The sequence below is a fragment of the Sminthopsis crassicaudata genome, chromosome 1, assembly GCF_048593235.1.
Source record: "Sminthopsis crassicaudata isolate SCR6 chromosome 1, ASM4859323v1, whole genome shotgun sequence".
NCBI lineage: Eukaryota > Metazoa > Chordata > Mammalia > Dasyuromorphia > Dasyuridae > Sminthopsis > Sminthopsis crassicaudata.
This window is the reverse complement of record NC_133617.1, coordinates 129,411,066-129,438,498: the sequence shown is the minus strand read 5'-3', so window position 1 is coordinate 129,438,498 and position 27,433 is coordinate 129,411,066. Positions and strand designations below refer to the sequence as shown.

Here is a 27,433-nt window from a genome sequence, read left to right as displayed (position 1 = left end):
AATTTTAAGGAGTTACTTTGCCCAATCATGTGACAATGCATTTACCAATTTAAGTGAAATGGAAGAATGTTAACACAATTAAAGACTGTCCAGATTAGCAGAAGAGGAATAGCATATTTAAATAGACCATTTTTTTGTAATAAAAAGAAATTGAATGGATCATAAATGAGCTTTTTTTTTTTTAAAAAATAAAAAGCACCAGGACCAGACAGATTTACAAGTGAATTCTATCAAACATTTGAAGACCAATTAATTCCAATATCAAATAAATTATTTAGAATAATAAGTAAAAAAGGGGTCCTGCCAAACTCCTTTTATGAAACAAATATGATATGTATATATATATCAGTAAAAGTAAAAACAGAAAAATTTATAGACCAATTTCATCAATGAACCTTGATGTAAAAATTCCAAATAAAATAACAATGAATCAAAGACTAATTTTAAGGGACTTAATGACAAACTGTGTTTAATATTAATAAATCATAAGTCTAAGATTGTATTAGCAATTGAGTAGTTTGAAAGAAAGGCTAGCATAGAGCTGAGTATGATATGATTCTAAAAGCAAAACTTTATAGGAAAAGGTTAAAAAAACAGTATGCATGTTTTACAAACAAAGTGTAAGAAGAATTGTCGCAAAGGAATTAGATGGAGTTAAAGGGCTGATAGTTCTGGAATCCTACTCACATCCAGAATAAGTTAAAGAGGAAAAAATACATACATATATATGTGTATATATGTATATATACACACACACACATATATATACATATATACACACATACATATATATATGTACATATGTATATACATATATATGTCTTCTAAATTAAAGAAGAAATATGAAAAGAAAGGAATAAGAAAATAAGAAAAGATTAAAGGTAGTGGGATAAAGAGGTAGGGAAGGGACTAGTGGGGGGCAGCAGGGGATAAAGAAAGAATCCTGTGTTGGAGGAGGTATGTTGAATAATAGCAAGTCAAGGAAATAGGTAGAAAGAAGCAAAGCAAAGGAATCAGCAGGGAGTGGAATATTTTAGGGGGCAAACGCAGGGCAAAGTAGCAGGATCTAAAGTAAACCTATATAAATCATCAGCATTCCTGTATATCACCTACATATATATATATACAGGATATAAAGATAGCCCATTAAAATAACTCCAGACAGTACAAGTACTTGGAAATATGTTTACCAAAACAAGTCTAGGATCTATATATGAACAAAACCATAAGAAACTTTGTACACAAAAATTAGATTTAAGTAAATGGAGAAATTTAATTATTCATGAGTAGGCAGAGCCAATATAATAAACATGACAATTTTAGCAAAATTAGTATATGCCTACATATATCTATATATGTATTTAATACCATCCCAATTAATTCACCAAAAATTTATTTTATGGGAGCAAAAAATAATAACAACATTCACTGGAAGAACAAAAGTACAAGAATATCAAAGAACCTAATGAAAAAATGTAAAGAAAGGAAGTTCAATAGTATCACATTTCAAACTATATATACATAAGTAACTATCAGGTACAGACCAAGAAACAGAAAAGTAGATCAGTGGACAGAGATAGAATCTATAGCAGTAATAGATATTTGACAATATTTGACAAATTTGTAAAGATTTAAGTTTTGGGAATAAGAACTCATTATGTGGTGAAAATTGTTGGGAAAGCTAGAAAATAGTCTGGCAGAATAAGGCATAGACTAATATCTTAGATCATTTACCAAGATAAAGTCAAAATGAATACATGACTGTATGACATGTTCTGACCATAAAAACCAGATTAAGTGCAAAGATCTTATGAAGGAAAATGCTGTTTGAATCCATAAAAAGAACTGACATGTATGTATTTATATATGCTTATGTATATTACAAGCTGTATATACATGTGTATATATATATACACAATATACACTATATATACACATATGTATTATGCATGTGTATGTGTGTGTATGTATATATATACACACACACAAAAATTTGTGTCTAATGGTAGCCATCTCAAATTTCAGGGTGGGGGAAAAGAAAAAAAGAAAGTTAGCAGATAACTTTGTTGTATGTTTGAATGTAACAACAAATTATACATAATGGATCTGTAATTTCAGGAGCAATCCTGTGGTTTTCTAACCCATTGTGTTTTATGGAAATATATATTTTTTTTTACTTCTTATGTTTAAATAAAACAAGTAAAAAAGAAATGAAAAATTGGTACCTCGAAAACCTTTTAAATGGAAATTTCAGGTATGTACACAAAAATAGCTTAGAAAATGGTTTAAAAAAAACATACACCAAAAAATAGAGCTGAGAATGATATAGGACACAGGAAAGAAAATAATAATAATAATAAAAAATAAATATTTTTCAAGTCTGAAGAAGGCAATGGAGAAAGAAGGGAAATGAATCAGGAAATGGGGAGTACAGGGAAAACAAAGAAATCAGTATAGTATAGGATAAATTGATAAAGTTTAAAAACAGACCAACTCTTTGGGCCGTATACTATCCTTGAAGTGACTATCTTTGATACAAATATAAAAAAGTATTCTGTAAGCTTATCTTCTAGGAACTTTATTATTTAACAACATATTTCTGTAAGTAAACATTTAAGAATGTACTTCCAGTGTGGAAATTCCCTGTGAGCTCAGTACCCATCCATAAGCACATGCTTGCATATACTTAGGCTCACTACCAAAGTGGGCATTAGAACTTTTTAAAAAATACTGTATAATCAAAGGATATTTAAGTAGCCAACTATGTAGCTAGATGTTATACAATATGTTTCTGGAGCATGTAGAACAGAGAAGAAACTAGGTAGAAAAACAGCTCTATAATCCCTCTAGTTTACCCCTACCATAGCCATGTTACTTTTTTTTATTAGTTAATACAATAATTTGCAAATTACTTTCAAAAAAGTTAGTGCAGAACATTTATGCTGCATTATAAAATGTAGACTAAATTATGGGTCAATGTGACTTGTAAATTGTAATATTTTAATTTCCTAAGTCCTGACTGCTATCTTAATTTTTTTGTACCATGTTTTCTGAGTGAACTATCATTGGGTGATGGAGACATTTTGTACCTTTTCTATATTAAGATAAAATGATTTCTTTTTTAAAAGCTATTTTTTTTTTTCATTTGCTGTAGATATATTTTATGTCTTTACTTCACGGCCTGTAGCTCCCTACTGCACTCAATCCATTTACATTCTATGCACCATCTGACCTCTTTAAGCATTAGGAATGCCCTTGTATGCTATGTTCTTTAGCAAGAAAAGCACTGGAAGCCTTCTTGGATTATACTAGAAGTAGAGACAGGCAAAGAAAACAAAAAAAAATGCCTAAATCCTGAGGAATCAATGTGAGAGATCAGACAAAATGAACTCTGGATAAGGGCAGTAACTCTATTTGGAGACATTAGGCAAAATCTGACAAAAAGAGAGGCAAGGCTAAAGATGGACAAGTGGATTTTTCTAGGTTAGTAATTATAAGCTTCTATCACTCCATTCTCAGTTACTTAATAGCAGAAGGATCAAGTTCTCCTTTTGGTTTTCCTGCATAACATTACAATGTTAGTGGAAGACAAAATCCCTAAGGAGGGTGTGGCAATTCTGGAAATGGATCATGGGTAGAATGATTCATGAACAATATTCATCATATTATGAGTTTGCCCTTTTTAAAACAATTTTGAAAACATAGCTGACTTTTCAAGCTGAAGGTAGGCCAGTTTAAGTAGAATTGACTTATCTGGAGTGCACATCATGAATAAACTTATAGTTTCACTCCAATGATAAACAGTCGTAAGAGGGCTTGTTCTGCCAATTTGGAGAGATGATTATAGAGTTCTTTAACATACAGTTAGAATTCTGAGGAGCAAAACTCAGTTAAAGGAAACACTAACATTCTGCAAATATTACTCAGACCCCAGGAAACTTGTTTTCCCCTTCACACTGTAGAAATACCATGTCAATTGAGCAACAAGTTTTCCTTTTAATCTCAATTCAGACATATTCAAGTAAGAAAAACAATCTTCAGAAAGTAAATATTTTTAGAATGCAGCAGAGAATCTGAAGATATTCAATGAACATATTTTAAATAAGTAGGAAAACACATACTTTTTTGTTGTTTCTATGAAGAGCAAAGAAAAATTTCAGATAATTCTGTTATCAACTGAATGTTGTATCAGCAAACCCTTCCATCCAAACTTCTTTTATTTTTATCATATGAATATAAGAGTAGAGTTTTAAGAGGAATACTAAAAGGTCAGGAGAGACAAACTTAATATGTTACATAGTACAGAATGTTGAATTTGGAGTTAGAAAGAACTGGGTTTCCATCATGCCTCAGCCCTATACTAACTTTGTAACACTGGGCAAGTCTAAAGCTCTCAGAGGTTCAGTTGCTTTATTTGTAAATTGAGAGGGTTAGATTAGATGACTGCTAAAATTAATGCAAGCTCTAAATCTATGATACTATTATTTTATGAGAAGTAAGATGGCATTAACTAATAATTTCTATAAAGCAATTTGCAAATATAAATGAATGCTAGATATTATTGTAAATGGAATACAATTGTGTATTTTCCCTCCTTTGAATCTCTCCTACCACTTGGTTTGTCTCTTTCCTATATATTTATAATGCTCTAAGGATTTCTAATTAACATCATTTCTAGGCATAGTCAAGAGAAACTCTTCCAAAGCATTATTTAAGTATTTATAGAATACTAAAATTCCAAAGTGTATTGTCATGGACAGAAATTCAGATTAAAGCAAAAGCAGAATTTCAGTGGAAAATAAGTTGGGTTTTTTTTTTTTTTTAAATAAAGTTGACATCTCAAACCAATTCAAAGCCCATTTAGTCTATGTTTATTGTACACATATTTGCTTTAGTAGGATGTGAACAAAAGTTAACTGGGTACCTGAGCAGAAGCTGTTGCTGCTAATGGTCCTTGCTGAACGCCCAGAGCTGCTAGGATTGAATTCTCTGCTCTCCTCCTCAGAGAAGGGAGATTCAGATGCTGGAGATATTTTCTGCTGTTGCTGAGGCAGGTGAGGCCGAAGGATCAAACGGGGAATTCGGCTTCGAGAAATCTCCTTCTCATGATGCTGAACTCTGTGCACCTTCTCAAAATTGGACATGAAAATGAAAACAAAAAGAAAACAGTTCTCCCTGCCACAGAGCTCTTGTTCCTTTTGAGAAGGGGTACTTCTGAATAAGGAATCATCTGAATGTGATTATTCCTTATATTAGTTATTCAAGAAAAGCCTCAACTTCTATTTACTAATAACATTACTATCAATAATTCTTATACAGTAATTCCATTGTTACATCCTGTGAAGGCCATTCTACTTTATGCCCTCCTACTCTTCCCATTCTGGCATATTATATGAAATTCATGCTTTTCCCACTTCCTAGAGTCTTTACACTGGTTTATCATTTCAGTTTCCTCTTATTTTGCTTGCCTTGCTTTAATTATGTCATCTTTTTTCTTCCTTCTCAATTTTCTCTTCACATATTTTCCCTGAACTGCACTCCCCCCCCACACTTGCCTCCCTTACCTGATCTATAATGCAACATTATCTTTCAAATCCCCCTTCTTCTGACTAGCCTTTCAATTATTCATTAATATCCTAGTATTCAAGGCTTTGGGCCAAGACAAAAACAAAACAAAAATTCAATACCCTGAGAGATTACTCTAGCTTTTCATATCGGGGTTTTAGGATTATTTTCTTCATATTATGCTTATGAGAAGTGAATTTCTTTTCTGCTTTCTTTACAGAATCAAATAGATAACCACAAAACTCAAAAACATTAATTATAAAATCTGAGTTTCTTCACAAATACCCTAAACAGGACCATAACTAGTCTGGGACATTTGGGAGCACTGTCCCCATTTGGGGCTGCCTAGGCACCAGCTGGATTTTCCCACAATTACTTAAGAGGCAACCCATTTTCATGTGTTCCATTTTCAGAAGGCTCATTTGTACAAAATTCCTGCTACCATCTCTGGCCTAGGGTCCTATAATGACTTTTTAAAAGGAAAACTCACTGATTTCTTTCAATCATTCCACTGAAAGGGAAAAGAAATCTGATTAGGAAATCAACAGCATTTCACAATATGACCTCCTGCTTATTTTCAACATGGACTTAGTAAGATCAATGCCAAGACAAACAAGGAGCAGCCTTGGGAGCTTTATATAAAGTCGGAATTCAAAGGAAAGTCCCAGGCTTCAATAAGCTCCTGATCCCTTCTAAGCATGCCATCCCATACTGTGCCAAAGAACCCACTCCTGAGATTCTGTAGTTTCTGGATCAGTGCTGCAAATAAGCCAGGCAAATCGTATTTTTGCATTCTGTTGAATACCTAGTTCAGTCAACAAATGTAAAATGTCAGTAATATTCTAAATCCTTATTCCCCAGTAATTTATCTACTCAATTTCTTTTATTCACTTATGATATTCATACAAACCATTACAATGAGCATCTACCGTTTCCTAAAATCCCTGTTTTGGGGCCATCAGTACATCTTCCTCAATGCCATGAGACTTTTCAGTTGTCAAACTCTAAATCTTTATCCATCCCACCTGGCCTCACTTTCTTAAATTTCATCACCTGAAAAATCATTCTCTTCATTTCACTTTAATTCTACTGCCTCTCATCTCTGAGAGCTCATCAAAGTCTCTAATCTTCCCTATCCGCCCCTTCCCCAAACCCCGCCCCTTACTCTGCAGAGCTTCACCTGGGCCCCCGCCCATCTGCCCTGCCAGGTGGCCCCTGGCTCTGCGCCCACTCCCCGCAGCCAAGAGCCTGCCTCTTTCGGATGTCTCCTACCTTAGTCTCCCGGAGGGGCCCCATCGCGTCACTGCCGCTGCCCGGCTTGGCTCCTTATACCTCTGCCGCCAAGAAGGAGACACCTGAGGACATCAGAAAAGAGAAAACGCCTCGCTGAACCGGGCAAGGGGCGCGGGTTACAGCAGCTGCGGCAGACAGGACTCGGTGGCGGATGCCCGCCGCTCTTCTGGCTCACCCAGCTAGTGATTGAGAGCCCAGCCCGCTCCCACCCCCGCCAGCCCGCCCCGGCTCGGACACGTGGTGCCGCCACTGCCACTGCCACTGCCGAGGCCGCCACCATCACCCACCCGAGGTACCGCGGCTCTTCCCGCAGCTGCAGCTACAGTCACAGCAGGCTGTCTGGGGACCCAGCACCCAGCAGCTCCCAGGGCAGCATGGAACCTCTTCCCCACCTGGCTGGGAGCTCGGCACTGCCCCGGAAAGCTTCTTAGAGGGCAAGGAACTTTCTCGGCTCCTCTTCCCAGAGCCGCTGCCCGATTGGGGAATTTGGCACCACCAGGCTACGAGGATTGTCTCTCTCCCTCTGGGGGTCGATGCGGAAATTAAAATGAGAGTTGTGATGGAGAGGGATAGCGTTTAAGAAGAGGTGTTATTCTCACTAACTCCCGTAGCTCAGTACTTCTGTTTTGGGGGGAGCAGTAGAAAGATGGGTGAGAGTAGGAGGGGCAGATAAAATGCTGCGGTAACATTCCTAGTTTATATGTAGAAAGCGAGAGACTAAAACGCTCGGATTCTCTTTTCCTCACCACTGTTCTCTCATCTGCTCCTTCCCCTTTCTCCTTCTTCCCCTTTTCCATCTCTCCTCTGCCTTTTTTCTTACTCCCTTACCCCCTGCTTTTACTGTTTATTCACTTTGCACGATCTCTTTATCCAAGAAGAGGATAAGGAATATTTCTCTCAGTACAAAGACTGTTCCCACCCAAATTTGTGCTGCAGGCTTGACAGCAGCTCAATACTCTTATCATCACAAATCCTTATTGACCCAAGAGGTTCTTAATACCTTAATATTGTCTCCTGGAAAAGTGCTAGTACTCCTTACCAGGGGCAAGGCCCAGGCTTGTCTTCTCCATTAGTATAAACTGTCAAACTGTACTCCAGGTATTTTGGTTTAAACATTATTTTTTTAAAAGGTAGGTAAAGTAGAGGCGAGGTTAAAAAAGTCAGACATTTCCTTTTCCAAACCAGTGTTTTGAGATGTAAAGAACAAGGGAGGTATAAAATGCTGAATGAAATCCTGCTGAATATTGAATAGTTTGGTTGTAGTAGAATTTTGTTGATAATGAATTCTTTTCTAGAAATGATAGTGGGATGGGGGAGGGGAGAATTGTGAATGAAGATATTCAGTAGAAAGGTGTCAAATGTTCACTCTTACCAGACTCCTGAAATATTATTATTATTATTATTATGGATGAACTTGGTTATAGTTGTTTGGTGTACCTTGTGGGAGTTTCAGGTGACTTTTGTGAGTGATAGATGGTGGATAGACATGTTATCTAATCATCAATTTCCTAGTGTCCATGAAAGCATGGTGGCCTTTGTTTCCCAAGAGTAATTATGTTTTTTCCTCAGTTTCAATTAAGGACCCAACTAGGACATTAGATTTAGCAGGGGAGAAACAGATAGGGAAAAGGGAGAGGAGGAAAAAAAAAAAAAAAAAAAAAAAAGAACATTTAAAAGAATTGTCCTGTCCAATCTCTTTCCCATTAACTCTCAGCAATGTGTATCTATAGTTTCCTGCTACAAGCTTAGTTAAGGAGAAGTAGAATGGATTTTGACCATAGGATCATGGATTTAGAGCTGGAAAGGATTTAGAGATTTTCTAATCCAATTCCATTATTTTATGGAGTAGGAAAAGGCCCTGAGAAATAGAGACATGTACAAGATCACACAGATACTTGGAAAGCTAGGATACAAAACTAGATTTTTCCCTTTTTCACTCCATATTTAAATGTTGGTTCTGTTACACACATATATACCTCTGTGACCTTGGGCAAGTTACCTTTGGGGCCTCAATGCTCCCCTATAATAAGAAAGTATTGGATTAGACAATATCTAAAATATTTTGAAATCTAAGTCTATGATTTAAGTGATGATCTAGGATTTTTGTCATTGGTATAATACACAGTTGATATAACAATGGTATCTCGAAAATTATCTAAGAAAAATGATGGCCCATCATGAATCATATAATTCAGTATTTCCAAATATATTTTTTTAAACTAGGATTTTATTACCAATGCAGTTAATAACTAATCTTTATCTTTTAGTTCTATACAGTTCCTAGACTGCTTTAAAGTCATGACTAGAAGTCATATTTTCCTGACTCTAAAGAAGCAGCTAAATGGCACAGTGAATAGCATGCTCATTCTGGAGTTAAGATCTGAGTTCAAATCAGTCTTCAGACTTCAGACAAATCATGTAATTTCTGTCAATTTCCTCCACTGCAAAATGGAGATAATAATAGCACCTATCTTCCAAGGTTATTGTGAGGATAAAATGATGTACAGTAGTTTTTTGTAAAGTGCTTAAGCATAGTTACTGTTACATAGCAGATCCTTAATAAATTCTTATTTCCTTCCAAGACTGGCTCTATCTAGTATACAGTAATGCCCCTCCCAAGTCTGGAGCTAATTATTATAAAATTGAGATGATTCCAAGAGTGAGCACAGTGACGTAAACATGCTTGAGGAACAGCAAAATCAGCACCTGAAGTTGAGAGGTGCTAGGGAACAGGAGTTTAAAAAGATAACAACAATAATGAGATATTAGATTTAAGTTTGGGAAGGACCTTAGAGGTCTTCTATTTACAGTAACTTGCACAGGGTTACACAGAAAGTAAGAGGAAGACCCAGAATTCAAATCCAAGTCATGAGACCCTAAATACAATGTTCTTTCCACTTTATCAAAATATTCTCAGATTATATATATCTGTGAAATGGGAAGAATGGTGTCAGAATACAGAATAGAACAGACTAGATAATCTCTAAGGTTCCTTCGGATTTTAATAATCTATGAGAGAGACAAGATATTTTGATTTTTTTTGGAGAGTTTTAAAATAAAAAGCAAAAGGAAATCTGAAATTTCCCCAGAGGTTAATTATAATAAATCCCCAAAATGTAAAAGATCCAAGAAGGAAAAATTGAGGAGACTATTACTATGGTAAAGTACACAGGCTTAATTTCCATTTTGAAAAAAAGAATTAAATATGTCTTTCTATTTGACGATGGGGCGTGTGTGCCTAGCAAGTAACATGTGTTCAATAGAAGCTTTTACTGCAGAAGTGCAGGCATGAGAGGCTTTGCAGCAGCGGGCTTGTCACCATAGCAACTCTGCCAAGGAAAAGGGACATGATTCAGTAGTCAGAGGCATCTTAGTGCTGTAGTTTGGGTATCTGTACCTGCTTCTTTTCCTAAAGTGCAAATTGAACAAGTGATAATAATAGCTTTTCGGTTTTCATATTCATTCAATATTCCTTATGCCACTAAATCAAATGCCCAACAGTTATTAGAAATATAATCATTAAAAAGTATAATCCAATATTGATCATCAGATTTATTTTTTCCAGAAGTCTTTAAGAAGAGTCTTGTCTAGAATCTTTCTATCTGAAATGGCTGTTTTACCATACAGGTTATGATTTTAAGGACCGAATTTAAGCCAGATTAATTTCTCAAGTACAAAAGATCAGTTGCTGCAGAAGAATAGCTACTTTAAATTTTGCCAAAGAGGAAAAAATTAGTCAAATCTTGAGTAGATTTAGGGGATGTAGAATCTTGAGACTTGGGTGTGACAAATACAATGCAAGCTCAGGGATCCCAGGATCATCTATCCATTTGCATTTATAGATAGTAATTGGTCTGTCAGTTAATCAATCTTAACAGAATATTCCTCATATGTATATACTTTTTTTCATAGCATTTCATAACATTTTTTTCATATACATTATTTTATTTGAACCCTGCAATAACTCCAAGAAGATATAGTTTGAAGGCATCTTGAAATCAATTAAGTAAGGAAAGGCTGTTATTGATCAAATATCCCTAGAACCTTACTTTCTAGAAGAAACAATACAAAATATATAGAAAAACAAATTATATAAACATATATATATATATTTCTATAAAATCTTCATATCATAAAACTTAAATATATCCTTACTCTCCTTTCTTCCTTCCTGCCCCACCCAAGCACAAATATTTCCCCATTAAATCTTACCTGCTTGTGCTGAAGTCTCTTCCTGAACTCTTTCAACCTTGATGAAACACAGGCTTTGTGTGTGTGTATGTGTGTATACTGTCTCTGTATTTAACCTGCTGTTGGCACAGCAGCACCGATCAGCTGACAGGGTTTACATCATCGACATGAAAAGTATTGCAATCTAAGCCATGCTAAGTTTTTTTTTTTTTTCTTTGTAGTAGATTGAGGTTTTTTTTTTTTTTTTATTTTTTTTTTTAACCTTTCTTTTTTCTTACCAGGTTTTTCATAAGTATCCATCTTTTGTCAGTAAATGCAACAAATATTTATTAATCACCAACTGTATGCAGAATCTTAGGGGCAATAGTGATTGCGATAAGATTCAGATAAGATACAGTCCCCATTCCTATTGTTTGAAATAGATATAGTAGTTATTATAAAGAAAATACATAAATGTATGAGAGATGCAAATAGGCAAAGATACAAGAGGGGACTGAAGCTGTCAAGACTGAAAGAATAAGGAAGGATCCCTGGAAGAGATGGCACTGTACTTGAATTGTACATTAAAGGATACAGCAGTATTCAATAAGTGGAGAGGGAATAGTAGAGAGCATTTCAGGAAATATATATAGATTATTTTTGAATTAAGAAGAAAAAGCACAAGAGAGTGTGAGCACACAGTTCTATGTAGGTGAGGGAGAGAGTACATGGAAGGGAGAAATATGGTATGAAATAGCAGTGTGGATTACCAAATCAGAGAACTGAAGTTCAAAATCCTGCTCTGCTCTTTATTGTTTGGGGGAAATCACTTAATCTCCCTGAGTCTCAGTTTCCTCATCTATTAAAAGAGGTCCAGCAGGATACAGTGGTAATAGCATCAGATTGGGAATCAGAGGGCTAGGTTGATAAAAATGTGCAGGCCATTTTCCAGGTCCATATTGGGGAGGTCACTATCTTCCAAAAATTTCCTTCTTTGCCTAAGATTCTGATCTGTCAAAGTTCCCTGTTTTATAGAAATAATGAGGTAGAGATTTGGGGTACCCAAATGAAAATGAAGTCTAGTGGCAGGTTCGGGATACAGGGAATCAAATAGAGCTCCCCTGCAAACCCTTTGGATTCAGCGCAAGGATAGGGAGTTAAATGAGGTCTAGTAGCAGCACAAGAGTCCCATATAAAGGAATTTACAGACCCAAAAACCTAGTTTGATAAAAGAGATTTATTATGGGGTTTGGAAGTAAGGTTAAAGTCTAGTTAGTAAAATGTTTATTGTGCAACAAGAAAATGATATTCACACACATGTATTGTACCTAGACTATATTGTAACACATGTAAAATGTATGGGATTGCCTGTCATCGGGGGGAGGGAATAGAGGGAGGGGGGGATAATTTGGAAAAATGAATACAAGGGATAATATTATAAAAATATATATATATATATATATAATAAAAAATTAAAAAAAAAAAGTCTAGTTAGTAAAAGGTGAAGGGAGAGATAAGAGGGCACCAGAAACAGTTTTCCAGTGGGCAGAGATCCTTGGCATGCCAGGCATAAGGCTGGCATGTTTGGACCCTCTGCAAAGAGAGGACTCCAGCTTGTCTCTTTTATTATGAGAGATTTAGTTAAAGGGGCCCGTGGGTGAAGTCTCAAGTTGGCTCAGATCTAATGGGGGCTAGGAGAGCTCAGATCTCCTATTGGAATTCAAAGGGGTGCTTTTGACCAGGATTTGTGAATCAAAGGTCCTAGCTTCTTGAATTGATAATGCATCAGCTAGGAGAGGTTGGGAATCAGAAAGGAATAAATCAATCTGAAAGGATTAGTTTCTTAAAGGGATTACAATCCTCATCAGAAACACTTGTCTTTTTATCTAATGTTCTAGGGGGAAAACCTTCTCTTGCTACATGCATGCAACTCCAGAAAATATACAAAATAACTAGATTTATGTATAAGAATGTTAGATCTGGCAGCAATATGAAGGATAGTTTGGAGCAGAAAGGAAATTCTGTCAAAAAGACTTGAATCTAATGTAATAGTCTGGGTGACTAAACATAAGGACTTTAGTAGGGTGGTAGTAGTGCAAACAGAGATGAATAGATGAATGCAAGAAATATTGCACAGGTGGAATCCACAGGACTTGTTAACATGTTCATCTTCTTTAGGAAATGTAAAGGGCTCAAACTCTGAGTTGATTCACTGAGGTCGAACAACCAAGCACTTTAGGCTAATTACTGATTGGACAATACTCTATTAGCATATGCTTGGAAAATGGCCCTTCCCATTATTCTGTGCTGGTTCAATCTTTTGATGTATACAGAGAATTATGGGAAGGATTAGGGGGGTGGAATAAGACAAACCAGATTCACTTTGGCAGTAGAAGAGGAAGAAGGTCGCAGAGATCCTGTGTCCATTCCCTTCCCTTCTACCCCTAAAGATCAAGAATAAATACCAAGGACTTTTGCTTATCCTGACTCTGGCTCATTCTAAGGTATCCAGGATGCTAACTTGGTCTTCACAAGGAAACATGGTATGATGTGGAAGAAAATAATAAAGTAGATAAGCTGACTAAGCTCAGATGCGCTTGCTATGGCTATATTGTGATGAATAGAAATTTTATTCCAATATGTTGTAATATTAAATTAAAGATAAATATCAAGTTTTATTTTATTTTTAAACACGGGAACCCAAATGAATGGTGATAAGAGCACAGAAAGTATCACAGATGGAAGAGTGAGTTCGGAGGAAAGATATGTTTGTTTTAGGATGTATTGTTGAGTGTGAGGTCATGTAGTATTTCTAAGTAGAGGCTGTCAACAGAAATTTGGAGATGAGGATCTAGAGCTTGATAAAAAAAAGTTATTGACTGAAATATAGATACATACATATGAGAATTGCCATGAAAGAAGACATAGAAGAGAAAAGAAAACCAAAAACAGAATTTTAAAAACACCTATCTTAAGGAGTAAGGGGAGAAGACAGGGATTCAACAAAGGAAATAGAGATGTGATAATGCACTTAAAGAGGAGAAATATGGAAGCAGAAGCCAAAAGAAGAGAGAATAATCAAAAGAAAGGGGTAGTTAGAAGTGTCATCTGTTATAAAGAGGTAAAAAAGAATGAGGGCTGGGAAAAATGCCTTCAGATTTAGTAAAGAACATTGGTGACTTTCAAAAGAATTTCAATAGAATGGTAGAGAAGCCAGATTGCAAAAGATTTGAGTGAATAAAGGATCATTTATCAGGAATCATAACAGAATATATTAGAGAATAGAAAAATATACAGTAGGTGAGGGTCAAATGATTCTTCAGTGGTTTGTTGATGTAGAATTGGAGTTTGCTTTCCCATGTTTATCCCTCAATGTTTTAATGTGTGGACCTTACTGTTAAATCATTAAGAAAGGTAGTCAGGAAATCATCTTATGAGGTACTTTCATATTTCCTTGTCTATTTTTTTAAACCCAAGTCCTTTTACTATTTAGAAGTGAGAAATCAATATATAGTTAAAAGGAGAATGATAAATCTTGTGGAGTCACACATCTGATTGTTCACATTTCAAACAGTCAAACAATGAGAATCTTTCTCATAATTTATAGTAGGTACATAAGTGTTAATAATGCTTTCTCCCCCTTTTCTACTTACTTTCTGAAAAAGTATTACAGATTGGGGTAAGTTACAAGAATTGTCCTTGTAATGTCACTTCAAGAAAGTCCTTTACAATTCCTTAATTGATAAATGATATGAACAATTTTCAGATGATGAAATTAAAGCCTTCTATAATCATAGTAAAATTCTCTAAATCACTATAGATTAGAAAAATGTAAATTAAAACAGCTCTGAGGTGCCACTTCATACCTCTCAGATTGGCTAAGATGAAAGGAAAAGATAATGATAAATGTTGGAGGGGATGTGGGAAAACTGGTACACTGATGCATTGTTGGTGAAGTTGGGAAATGATCCAACCATTCTGGAGAGCAATTTGGAACCATGTCCAAGGGGCTATAAAACTGTTCCTACCCTTTGACCCAACAGTGTCACTATTGGATTTGTACCCCAAGGAAATTATAAAGGAGGGAAAAAGGACCCACGTGTGCAAAAATGTTTGTAGCAGCTCTTTTTGTGGTGACAAAGAATTAGAAAGAAAATAGATGCCCATCAATTAGGGAATGGCCAAATAAATTATGACATATGATAATATGATATATGAAAGTAATGGAATATTATTGTTCTATTAAAAAATGATGAACAAGCTGATTTTAGAAAGGCCTGGAAAGATTTTCACGAACTCATGCTGAGCAAAACAAGCAGAACCAGGAATATATTGTACATAATAACAGCAAGATTGTGCAATAATCAACTATGAAAAACTTTATTCTTCTCAGCAGTTCAGTGATCCAAGGCAATCCCAATAAACTATGATAGAAAATGCCACCTGTATCCAAAAAGAGAATTATAGAGATTTAATATAAATCAACACATCCTAGGTTCACTTTTTTTTTCTGTTTTATTTTTCTCTGGTGGTTTTTTTTCCTTTCGTTCTGATTTTTCTCTCCCAACATGATTCATAAAGAATTATGTATTTAAAAAGTTAATATACATGTATAAGCAGAAAAAATAAAAGTTAATTTTAAATTAATTAGTTAATTTAAAAAGAATGACCTTTACAGATGACTATAATGGTCTTTCCAGCAGCAACTCAGCAGTGCTGCTTTTACTTATTCTATAAGTATCTTCATCTATTATTCAGGATTTTTTTTTTTTTAACATCATGAATTGATCTTTAAGTAGCCCTCCATTTTTGTAGATGATCAATTTTGAATGGCATTTCTCATTGTGAGAATTTGGTAGTTCAAACTGGCCAATGAAGAGGGGCAGCTCTTCTTGTATTGATAAAAGACAAGTGATTATTGATCTTTTTTTTATCTTTTAGAAGATGGGGGCAAAGAATATTGTGCACAGTAACAATATTGTTTTAAAAACAACTTTGATAAATTAAATTATTTTGATTATTATAAAGACCCAAACAAACTACAAAGGACCTATGAAGAAAGATTATATCTGTATCCAGAGAACAGATAAAAATCATTTTATATGTACTTCTATTTAATACATACATATATATTTGTGTCTAATTGTAGCCTTTTCTGGAGGAGGGGGGAAAAAGAAAAGAGAATTACATAATAACTTTATTATGTATTTGAAAGGAATAGCAAGTTGTACATAATAGATGTGCAATTTCATATACAATTATCTTTCCCCCATTCTATTGTTTAATTATACTTATTTTATTTTTTAAGTTCAGAATATAATAAATAATTTTCTAAATGATGAAATTTATTTTCTTTCAGATATGATTCTCATCAATCGTGAGTTATTAATTATTGGGAAAGAAATGTTGGTAGCCTTGTAAGAAAGTCACTACTTAATCAGAGACTTCATGCTTAGTTACCACAGTATTCTAAGAGGTAGAGACCCTGATCATTTGGTTATTCCCTCACACTGTGATGGCCAAATACTTAGATACTGCTCTCCTTAACCCTACAAAAATTCTTCTTTTCCTTACTATCTCTTCCTTACTCTCATCCCTTTCAGCTATGGTCCTTCAGTTTTATAGTCCATATCTTCTCTTCTCATTCCATTGTATCTCTAGAACCAATTACTCTCTTGTTATTAATGTCCCCTCTCCCTGAAGATAGCATTCTGGATTTTTTTCACTTTACTATGTACTTACACACATATAGATATGTATGTATGGGTATAGATGGCTCTCTTCTTTATTGAACAATTGGAACTGGTCTGAATCCATTCATTGAAGAGAGTCACATCCATCAGAATTGATCATCTTATAGTCTTGTTGCCATGTATATTAATCTCCTAGTTCTGCTTGTTTCACTTAGCATCAGTTCATGTAAGTCTCTCCAGGCCTCTCTGAAATCATCCTGTTAGTCATTTCTTATAGAACAATAATATTCCATAACATTCATATACCATAATTTATTTAACCATTCTTCAATTGATGGGCTTCCATTCAGTTTCCATTTTCTAGCCGCTACAAAAAGGGCTGCCACAAACATTTTTTGCACATGTCGGTCCCTTTCCTTCAAGCTCTCTTTGGGATATAAGCCCAGTAGTAACACTGCTGGGTCAAATGTTATGCACAGTTTGATAACTTTTTGAGCATAGGAACTTTTATTTTAAGATCACACAGGTAGCAAATAGAACTAGAATTTGAATCCAATACCTTTAGCTTTAAATTCAGTACTCTTGGGTCCAGATTTCTGAAATTCTTTTGCCTGATAATAATAATCTCTACCCTTCCATTTGTTTCTTTACCTCACTTCTAACTTTTTATAAGATTTGAGTTTCCACACTAACACCATTAATCAGGGAACACCTGGCAGCTAGATCAAACCAATCAAAACTATAAACTAGATATGACCAAGTCCTTAATCAATTTGAAAAGAATAGAGTGCTCCTCACTCCCTTCCTTCTCCCATCCCCCAACTAGGGATAGAGTATGAAAGAATCAGCCAGTGATTTGCATTATCAACCACAAAACACAGAAAAATAGTTTGGAGACACGATCATGGTCAAATATAGCAAAGAAAGACTCAAAAGTGAAAGATATCTTTTGTGGAAATGCCGAGGGAAAAGAAACAATTTTTTTCTCTCCTTCCCCCTTACTCTTCTGAAGGTGATAATCTTCAAGGTATTATAAGAATTTGTAACATAATAATTATTATAATTATGTATAATTATTATTTATATTATAACATAATTTCATATAAAAACTTATAAGAACTATTGGTAGGTAGGTAGCAGTGTCCCCAGCATGGATTCTGACTCCTGGTAACATCTGTGTTGGAAATTGAGAGAAAAATTTGAGATGGCAGCTTCATGTAGTATGACGCTTTGGGACATAGAAAGCTATGAAAGGCTATGAATTCTACAAAGTACAATTCTTGAAAAAGAATAGAGAGTGACTATTAAGAGAACTTCTACGAGAACTTTAAGAAGGGTGAAAATGATGGTTCTCTAGAGGTGTTTCTTCCTGTTTTTCTACAAATTTGAGCCCAGAGAACTTGTCTGTGAAAAGGAAGTGTACCTCCAGTTGGTGGGAATTGCAACAACTATTTTTTACTATACATGCTTAACAAATGTGCTTTCTAAAAGCTAATTATATCTAATCTATGAGATAGACATAATTATAGGGCTCATAGAAAAGTTATACACTCAGGGGTACCTTTAGAACCCTAATAAGGGATATAGTTGGATATTTTGAGGAACCTGACTCACTAATTTGAGTGGCAATTGTAGAAGTAGCCTTGGAAGGAGTTTTACATCATTTTACATCTTCACTGTGACTTACAGTGTCTCTATTTCTACCTGTTTTTACATTCAGTTAACTGGTTTTACATTTCTTCTGTCTCAGGTAGGGCCTTAACTATACATTCCCTTTCTATCTTTGAGTACCTTGCTCTCTCATTCTTATATTTCTACAACCTACAAAATTACCATTTGCTTTCTCCTATATGTGTTGGTAGAAAAAAGTTGTATAACTGTGGAGACCAGGTCTAGTGCAAATATATATTATTTAATTTCATTTGGGCTCTCACTCTTGAATAGCATTTTAAAAAATATTCAGTGCTTGGCTATCATGGCTGCTATTCCAGACACATTTCATTCCTCAAGTCCTGTATGTTAACCCTCACCTCCTCCCTCTTAATAAAGGACTTGGTCATTTTTTATTAAGAAAAAAGTTATTCATTATAGATTCTCTCATTCCCTAATCTACATCCCCTAAACCATTTATACATTATTACATTCTTCTTTCCTTTAGACTGTAAGGAAGATACTCCTTCTCCTTAGACTATTATCATGCATCTCTTTCACAGTCACAATCTGAGAAAGGCATGTCTATCCACATTTACTACTTTCATTTTTTTTCCTCACTCCTTAACCTATATTGATAAGGTTTCTTATTCTACCCACAGACTGAAACTTTTATACAATGTTATAATTCTTTTATATAATGTAACAATAATCATTTAATTGATAAAATCCAATTATTTTTCTATGTATCATCTATGTAACTTCTCAGGCATTTTTGTTATTGTCAGTTCCACCTCAAATTCTACTTACAGCACCTGTGACTCCTTAAACCAGAGTTTTTTTTCATGACTATATACATATTATATCACTTTAGTAGAATTCTAAGGTCAATTTTTTCCTCTCCAGTCTATAGAATAATATATCTGGATAAAGAGTTAGGTAAGGCCAAGATGAACTAAACTAAATAAGTTCTGGTTTCTAGTCACCTACTTCCTCTTCTGTGGCTCAGTGGATAGAGTTAGGGACTTGGTGTGAAGAAAATCTGATTCATATTCTACCTTAAACATTTAATAGCTATATGATGTTGGGCAAGTATATTAGGCTCTCTGAGCCTTAAGTTTATTTATAAAATGGGATATTGTGAGGAACAAATGAGATCATGTATGTAAAGTGCTTTGCAAACCTTGAAGAGTTATGTAAATGCAAGTTGTTATTATAAAAATTCTTGTTATTTAATTGATTGTGTTTAGCAAAGAGGGAATGGATCAGAAACAGCTCAAAACCACTGCTATGATTAATTTTGTCAGTCTATCAGAGACCACATTGGTTCAAATATATTTATCAAAATATTTTTAATCAAACTGCATCAAGAAAAGGTTCCTCCATGAATAAATTGGTTAACCATTATTATATTACTAATGGGGAAAAGTCCATGATCAAAGATTTTGGGTAACCATAGAACATGTATAGCCTATGAGGCCATGGAACACATGGCCCAAACAATTCTCATCTAAGACACTTCAGAATTCTCAGGTGATGTCATCTTGCCAGTTTTCTACTTTTCACTTTCATTTGAGTGGGATTTCCATTAACAATTGGACAGCACACCATCTTTGCTCTCTCATGTTGTTTCTGTTGGGTATTTCTGCTGATTAGTTACTGATGAATCACTGTCTGCTATCATCTTCTTATCTATTGAGAATTATTGTTTTGAAAACTTCTCCCTCACAAGGTCAGTCTATCATATTCAGGAGCCATCACATATGGAGAAAGCTAACAAAAATCTTGCATACTTTCTCGGGCTAAGATTATCTAATCTTTTAATTGCTCATTATCTAATACTGATTTGAAGCCCATGTGCCTAGACAACTATCTCATCTTGAGTTTTAAAATTCCAGTTTATACCAATTTAATTCCTGATTATGGAATCTGTTTCTCTAAAACCCATTTTAGGATCTCCAATCCCTCTCTCCAATTAAAACCTATTGTAGTTGTGTAAGGTCTGTGAGCCTCACTCCCAAGATTGTCTGATTCCAAACAAAGTTAAGTGAAGCTGGCAGGAAAAATATTCCTACTTTTCTTGTGAACATTTAACAACTCCCCTGAATTCTGCTCTGCTTTTAGTACTCCTAAACACCACTGGTCTCCCTACATTGACAATTAAGATTCCCTGGGAATATGATTGCCTCATTTAGAAGAGATTAAATCTAGTGAAGGACCTCACAGATTGTAAAAAAAAAATTCTCTTTAATTAAAAAAAAAAACTTTTAAAGGCAGCATGATAATTATACCTAGTCACATATTATTTTATCAAGAATAAAAGAGTGTTAGCTCTGAAGATTGGAAGATGAGTTCAATCTATCCTCAGATACATCCTGGCTCTGTAATCCTGAGCATATCACTTAACCTGTGTTTGCCTCAGTCTCTTCTATTGTAAAATGGAAATAATAATAGCATTTATTTCCCAGGGTGGTTATGAAAATCAAATGAGATATTTGCAAATCACTTAGGACAGTCATTGGCACATAGAGCTTACCTAATAAATGTTTGTTTTCTTCCCTTGTTAAATACTATCTCATAGTAAAAATACAGAGAAGAAAGAAAAGCCAGAGAATATTTTTATATTGAGGAGCTGTGAGATTATATTAAAAGGACAGGACAAATTGAAGATATCATATTTCTGTGAATGTGTGCCAGTACTCCTTAGTAACTGTGGGTTTAACACCACAATGTAATAATGAGATAGATGGTAAATAATTAGAAGAGGAATTAATCCATTATAAACACTAGCATACCAAGAAACTCTACTAAAAGCTATGGAGTCTGCTATTAGTCAATGATCAATTAAGTGTTTTCTCTGTGCCAAGCACAACGCTCAGTATGCAAAGAAAGACAAAAAACAAGGCTCCTCCCCTCAAGGAACTCAGATTTTAATAGGAGAAACGATGTACAAATATGTAAGAACATGCAGGATAATTGCAATATATATGGAAGTTAACTTCAGAAAGAAGGCACTGGTAAGATTGGGAAAGACCTCTGGCAGAAGGTAGAGTTTTCATCTGATTGTTGCTAAAATCTTTGTTGATTACAGCACTTTGATTTTGAGGAGGAGTAGATTTTGTAATTGATATAATTCCATCCTTTCGTTTGCAACTGTCTATATAAAGGCAGATAGATGATAATTAAAATAATCAAGCAAGCATCACTCATCTTTCTGTGCTTGGTATCATGCTAGTCCCTAAAGATGCAAATATGAAAACCTTCAAGAAGCTCATATTCTTCTAGAAGAATTTAACATATCTACAGATGGGTAAATAAATACAAAATATGTAAAAATTGCAAGGCAGAGAGGAAGTTATCAATGAGAAAACTGAGCTGAATTTTCATAGAAATTGAGAGTTTCAAGAATTTGCCCCTGATCCTGAGTCCAAAATTACTTAAATCAATTTTGTACTTTCTAAAGAATGTAATTGAACCACATGCACTTTCAATTTAGATTATTATCATATGAAAGGTAAGATAAAATTCTATACAATGTCTTTTCCAAGAAGTTTGCAGGTAGGATGGAGAAGAACGTTATCTAAATGCTTTACTTATTGGGGAGTAGGGACAATGACTTGGAGGTCTGAAAGATGCTAGCAATAAGGATCTGGATAGGACAGAGGAGACTTTAAAGGAGGGAGGTGATTTCTAAGTGAGAGAGAGTGAGAGGCCTTTACAGAACAAGAATTTTGCCTCTGGTCTTGTGTATCAGGGAATGAAAAAAAAAAGTGTTGGGAAGAATACCCAGAGATATGGTGTTGCCAGGATAATGCTAAGCTTCAATGATTGAACACTGAAGATGGCTGAGATTTAGAATGAAGATGTAAGTTAATAAGAAAAGGGTTTCAGAGTGCTCAGTAGAAAAGGAAAATAAAATAAGATAGGGACTGGGAAGGCCTAGGAATGGGCAGAATAGAGAAGAGATTAGGAAGTGGTAGCCAGGTAAAGGGATGTTCATCTAATAAATAAAAGAAATATAAATCTCAAAGATTAAAGGAATAGCAGATAAGATTTTGTAACCACAGTGAGCCTCAAGGTATTCTTTAGAATGTACATGCCCAGAATTAATAAGCTGCTTTCACCAAGAATATTCAAATAGACCATTGCTGTTCCCCAGGGTTATAGTGGGAAAATGTCAGGAGGAAATTAATCATGTTATCACTGGGCTTGAGAGCTGAGAAGATCAATTTGGGTTACTCTCAGTTGAATTTTAGGGATGCTATTCATACTTGGTTAACAATGGAATTAGGTTAGGATGAGGAGAAGGCTACCCATTAAGTATTGGGGATGTCAGCAGGACTGCTATAGTGTCTAATAAGGAAGAAGCAGATATTTTAGTCAGCCTTTAAGGGCTAGTATTTCCTACTCTACCTAAACTATCTTTTGTAGAAATGGCACTGCAGTGTGTAGCATAATAGTGAATTAGACAGTATCTCACTAATTCACTCATTATTCAATAAACTTTTATTAAATGCTCAGTATATGTCGGGAATTAAACTAGGTGCTAGAGCTACAAAGATGTCATTGGTTTAAACAGCTTATATTCTAGTGGAATAAGAGGGTGCAACATGAATACAGAAAGGTAAATACAAAGTTTATGCAAAGTGAGGTCTGGGGGAAAGGCACTAACAACTAAGGACAGCAGAAGAGGCCTTCTTCCAATAGGACATGGCACTTGAACACCTGGATTGAAAACTAGGGATTTGAGGTAGGAATTAAGAAGTGAAATCTGTGGACTGTCATATATACAGAAAGCAACAAGGAGGCTAGAGTTGAATTGAAGGTTAGGAACAAGCATTTATTAAGTGTCTACTGTGTGCCACAAATTTCTTTCTATAGCTGAAGAAACTGAGGCAGAGAGAGTTAAATGTCTTGCATACAACCAAGACATAGCTGAGACTGAATTTGAATTCAAATTTTTCCAACTCTGGACCCAACTCTTTATCTACTGTGCCATTACTTAGCTGCTTAATGTTTGAAAGAGTAATCCTAGAGCCAGATTATGAAGTGTAAAAAAAGGAGTTTGCATTTTATTCTAAAAGCAATATAGAGATATTGAAATTGCCTGAGTAGAAAAGTGACATACATGGTCAAACCTGTGCTTTAGGAATGTCAATTTGGCAACAATGGAGGTTGGACTGGGAAAACAAGAAACTGGAAGGAGGAAAATAAGCAAGAAGATTACTGCAATATTCTAGGGCAGGTACAGTGAAGCCTGAGCTAAGGTAGTTGTCATAGGAATGGAGAGCTGGAGAAGCCAATTAGAAATGAAAACTGATTAAATATGTGGGATGAGAGTGAAGAATCAAGCTTTTTTTTTTTTTTTTTTTTTTTTAAGTAATGAATTGGAGTGGCAGGAGGAAAGAAAACATTATTACAGGACCATAGATCTAAAGCTGGAAGGAATTCTATGTGTCATCTAGTGCTTATTTTGTAAGTGAAGAAATTTAGAATAGGGCCTTTGTCCATGGACACAGAGATAATGTGATAAAGCTAGGATTTGAATTAATGCCACCTGACTCCAAAGTCAACAATTTTTTTAAACTGTATCTTATTGCATCTCAGAAGTTAGGAAAAGGGAAGAGCTTAGAAGGAAAAAGAAAACAAGTTCTTGAACATATTGATTTTAAGGATATATAATTGTAAGTTTCTTAGAGGTAGGTGGAAATGCAAGACTGGAGTAGGGGAGTGACTAGGGCTGGATATACAAAAATTTGGGAGACATCTGCATAGAAATAAAATTAAGCCATTTGAAGTCACTCAGTGAATCAGCATAGACGAAAAAGAAGAGAGACCAGGAAAGAGTATTATAGGTCTACTGTGAGGGTATGCTGGATCTTGTGCCATTTCAGGAAAGTGAGAAGTGGCCATTCTAGGAAGAAGAGAAAAAGGAGAACAATATCATACAGACCTGAGGGGGAGAGAGTACTGGCCAGAAGAATGAACTGCTGCGTAAATATCAAGAAAGAAGAGGACTGAGAAGAAGCCATCAGATTGGAAATTAATTGATCATTAATAACCTTGGAGAGAATAATTTCAGTTAAATGACAAAGGAAGCAATTGCAAAGGATTGAGACGTGAGTAAGAAAGAAATAGAGGCAATTAGTATAGTCTTTTCAGGGAATTTTGGCTATGAAAAGAAAGAGTTTATTATTATGCTTTGTATATAAGGCTTTTTATATAGATAGCTTTTAGATAGAGCTTTAAGGTTTGCAAAATACTTCAAGTATTATTTCATTTCATTATCACAGCAGTCTAGGGAGATAGGTGCTAATTCATTTCATTATCATAACAATGGGGGAGATTGGTGCTATTCCCATTTTATGGATGAGAAAACTGAGGCAGATAAAAGTTAAATGAATTGGTCACTTGGTTAGTAAGTATCTAAGGCTGGATCTAAATTCAGGTCTACTTTACATCAGGCCTAATGATCTGTCCACTGTTGTATCAATTCACCTAATATATGTGATCTCAATTTTTCTAACTATAAAGAGGACATATAGGATATATAGAGCAATAATAATGATAGAATCAAGAGAGAAGCTTACAGTAGTTCATCCAGGATGTCTTGGAGTTAGGCTTTTATTTTCCTCTTTCTAGGTGTTGTGAATTGTGCTCTGGCATCTGTAGTTCTGGGGAAGGAAATAGTTTGTGTTTTCTCAGCATCCTGCATGTTCCATGGTTGGGATCTAGGATTTCATGTAAATCTAAAAGAGGATGTGAATAGTGATGACAAGTGATGCACATTTGACTTGATAGATAAGTATTTTCTCTTTCATGACATCCTGCTATTATGTGGGAACATGCCCACTGCTTAGCAGGCATTTTTGTGAGACTACTAAGCAAAAGGCATCTTTAGGATAAATGATAATATTTCTATTATATAATTGTTTAGAAAAAACTATTACTGATATGAGGGAAACTGGATTCTACATAGAATAGAATGCTTTTTAGCATTCTTATCCCTGTTTCTAGATGTCTGTGGTTGGCATATATTTTAAGGGAATTTAAGGGAATTGTTCATATTTTTATATCCTGTGATTGTTCAGAAGATGTCCAATGACAGTCCCTAATCAGTATTATTTGGCATTACTATGACTGTTACCATATTTAGAAAACAAGCTGTCAGTAAAATATAGCCAGTAGCATTAGGGGTTGCTTTCTGGGTCACAGGCCCTAAAGGGAACTACAGCTAAAGCTGTAACTAGGACAGGTCAACTGGTATTCTCCCCCAAAGTACTGGAGCAGAAGGGACACTGACAGTAGTTACATTCTCTCAGTATCTAAAAACAACTATGTTTGAATATATAGCTGAAGTAACTTATTAAAATCAGAAGCTAACAGATGGCTTGACTTATCCTTTTGGTGACTTACCATACTCCAGGAGAGCTCCTTCTAAGTCTTGTCCTATTCTGCCCTTTCCACACTAACCCAGAGGACAAGAGTAGATTTGGAGTCTCCTTCATTTTCTATCCATAGAGATTAGTACTGTAGGATCTCTGTACTCATCCATCAAACTGAATTTGTCTTAATTACTTCTATTATTTTTCATCAGGAATTATTAGGTTGACTTAGGGAAAATATTGTGCTGTTTATATTGAGTTTCAAAATTCTGAATTGAGGCTTTGGCTTAAATAAGAGACAGCTGAATAAATTGTCCTAATTCACAATTATGGATATATCTATGTAACCTTTCAATATTTAGGGCACCACTGTCTCTAACAACAATTTTAGTAACATAGAATTTAAAACCAGAAGATCATCTAGTTTAATCCTACGAAATGTGAAATAATTTACCTAAAGTCTCAAAGGTAATAATATTGGGGACTGGTCTTCAGAGCTGGGTCCTCTGGGACTCACTATAATATTTTTTTTTCTTCTAGATCATACTGACTTTCCTCCTTTTGCAGGGACTCTAATTTAAGATTTAGATGGAAGAAAATTGAATTTCCTGCATTTTTCCAGGAACACAAAATGGTTCTAATCTATTCCCATTACAGTGATTGTTTCTTCTCTTCCCATGTCATAATGTTCCTTGCTTTAATGACTTTTCAAAAGCTATTGAAAAGGAAGTTAAATAGTGATTTTTTCCTCACAATACCTATCCAAGATTAAAAAAAAAATAAGTTTAGGCAATCTTGGAGCCCCCCCCCCTTTTTTGGGAAGATCACCAAAACTATGTGAAAAGTGGGTTGAAGTCTTGGCAATGTCATTAACTAGTTGAATAACTTTTAGTAAGCCATTTAACATTTTTTGAGCCTCAGTTTTCTCATCTGCACTATGAGGGCTTTGGACTAGATAATCGTTCCAATTCCAGAACTCTTGAGATGCAGCATAATGTACTACTAGAAAGAAGGGTAGTAGTTCGGAAATATGTGAGTTTGAGTGTCTAGTTTGATAGTAGCTGAATTACAATGGGCATTATTTTCTGAGCCTTAGTATCCTTATCTGAAAAACAGGGATAATAATTTCTGTAGTCTCACTGGATTGTTGGGAAGATCAAAGGAAAAACTACATGAAAAGTGCTTTGGTAAATCCTAAAGCACCCTGCAGATGTCAAGTGCTTATGTGGCAAATGGTGGTGGTGACTTATTAGCCAGGATCACATTTCTGACTGCATCACATTTGTTAACCATTTTTTGATCTTTGACTCAATACAGTTGAACCTTGCTTCTTCCAGGACATCTCTAGCATGTCCATTCTTTGAGACTTGAGCTATTTTTGAAGAGAACTCTCTTCAAAAAGGACATCATTTTTGTGCTTCCACCTACTGGCCCATGCAGATATTGTTTTTTTTCTGGGGATGGAATAGGTCATTGTTTTTTCAGGAGGAAATCTCACAAATTATAGAATTTCAGAATTGTCAGGGTTCTTGGAAACCTCAAGAATATGATTTAACAAAAAACATTATATATGTTTTATTTTATTCACATTTGCATTACTCTTTAAGGAAAACAATAAATATTTAAAAACACTCAGTAATTGCAGCAGAATGCTGACTTTATGTTACTGCATGACAG

General features: G+C 35.0%; 1 protein-coding gene across 11 annotated transcripts in view; it reads right to left on the bottom strand.

The window, feature by feature from the left end:
- The window catches only part of SYBU (syntabulin), a 134,933-nt gene that overhangs the window by 81,298 nt on the left and 26,202 nt on the right, over positions 1–27,433 (bottom strand). The window contains exons 1-3 of one of the 11 annotated variants that reach the window (XM_074266843.1): positions 11,071–11,133; positions 6,838–6,920; positions 4,925–5,126 (exon numbers count right to left, since the gene is read on the bottom strand). In XM_074266843.1, coding sequence (XP_074122944.1) covers positions 4,925–5,126; positions 6,838–6,861 — 226 coding nt within the window. In that variant the 5' untranslated portion in view covers positions 6,862–6,920; positions 11,071–11,133. Of the gene's footprint in view, positions 1–4,924; positions 5,130–6,475; positions 6,682–6,837; positions 7,086–7,145; positions 7,225–7,250; positions 7,383–11,070; positions 11,134–27,433 lie in introns of those variants that run through there. The other 10 variants (XM_074266813.1, XM_074266816.1, XM_074266834.1 and 7 more) reach the window with 10 other exon arrangements.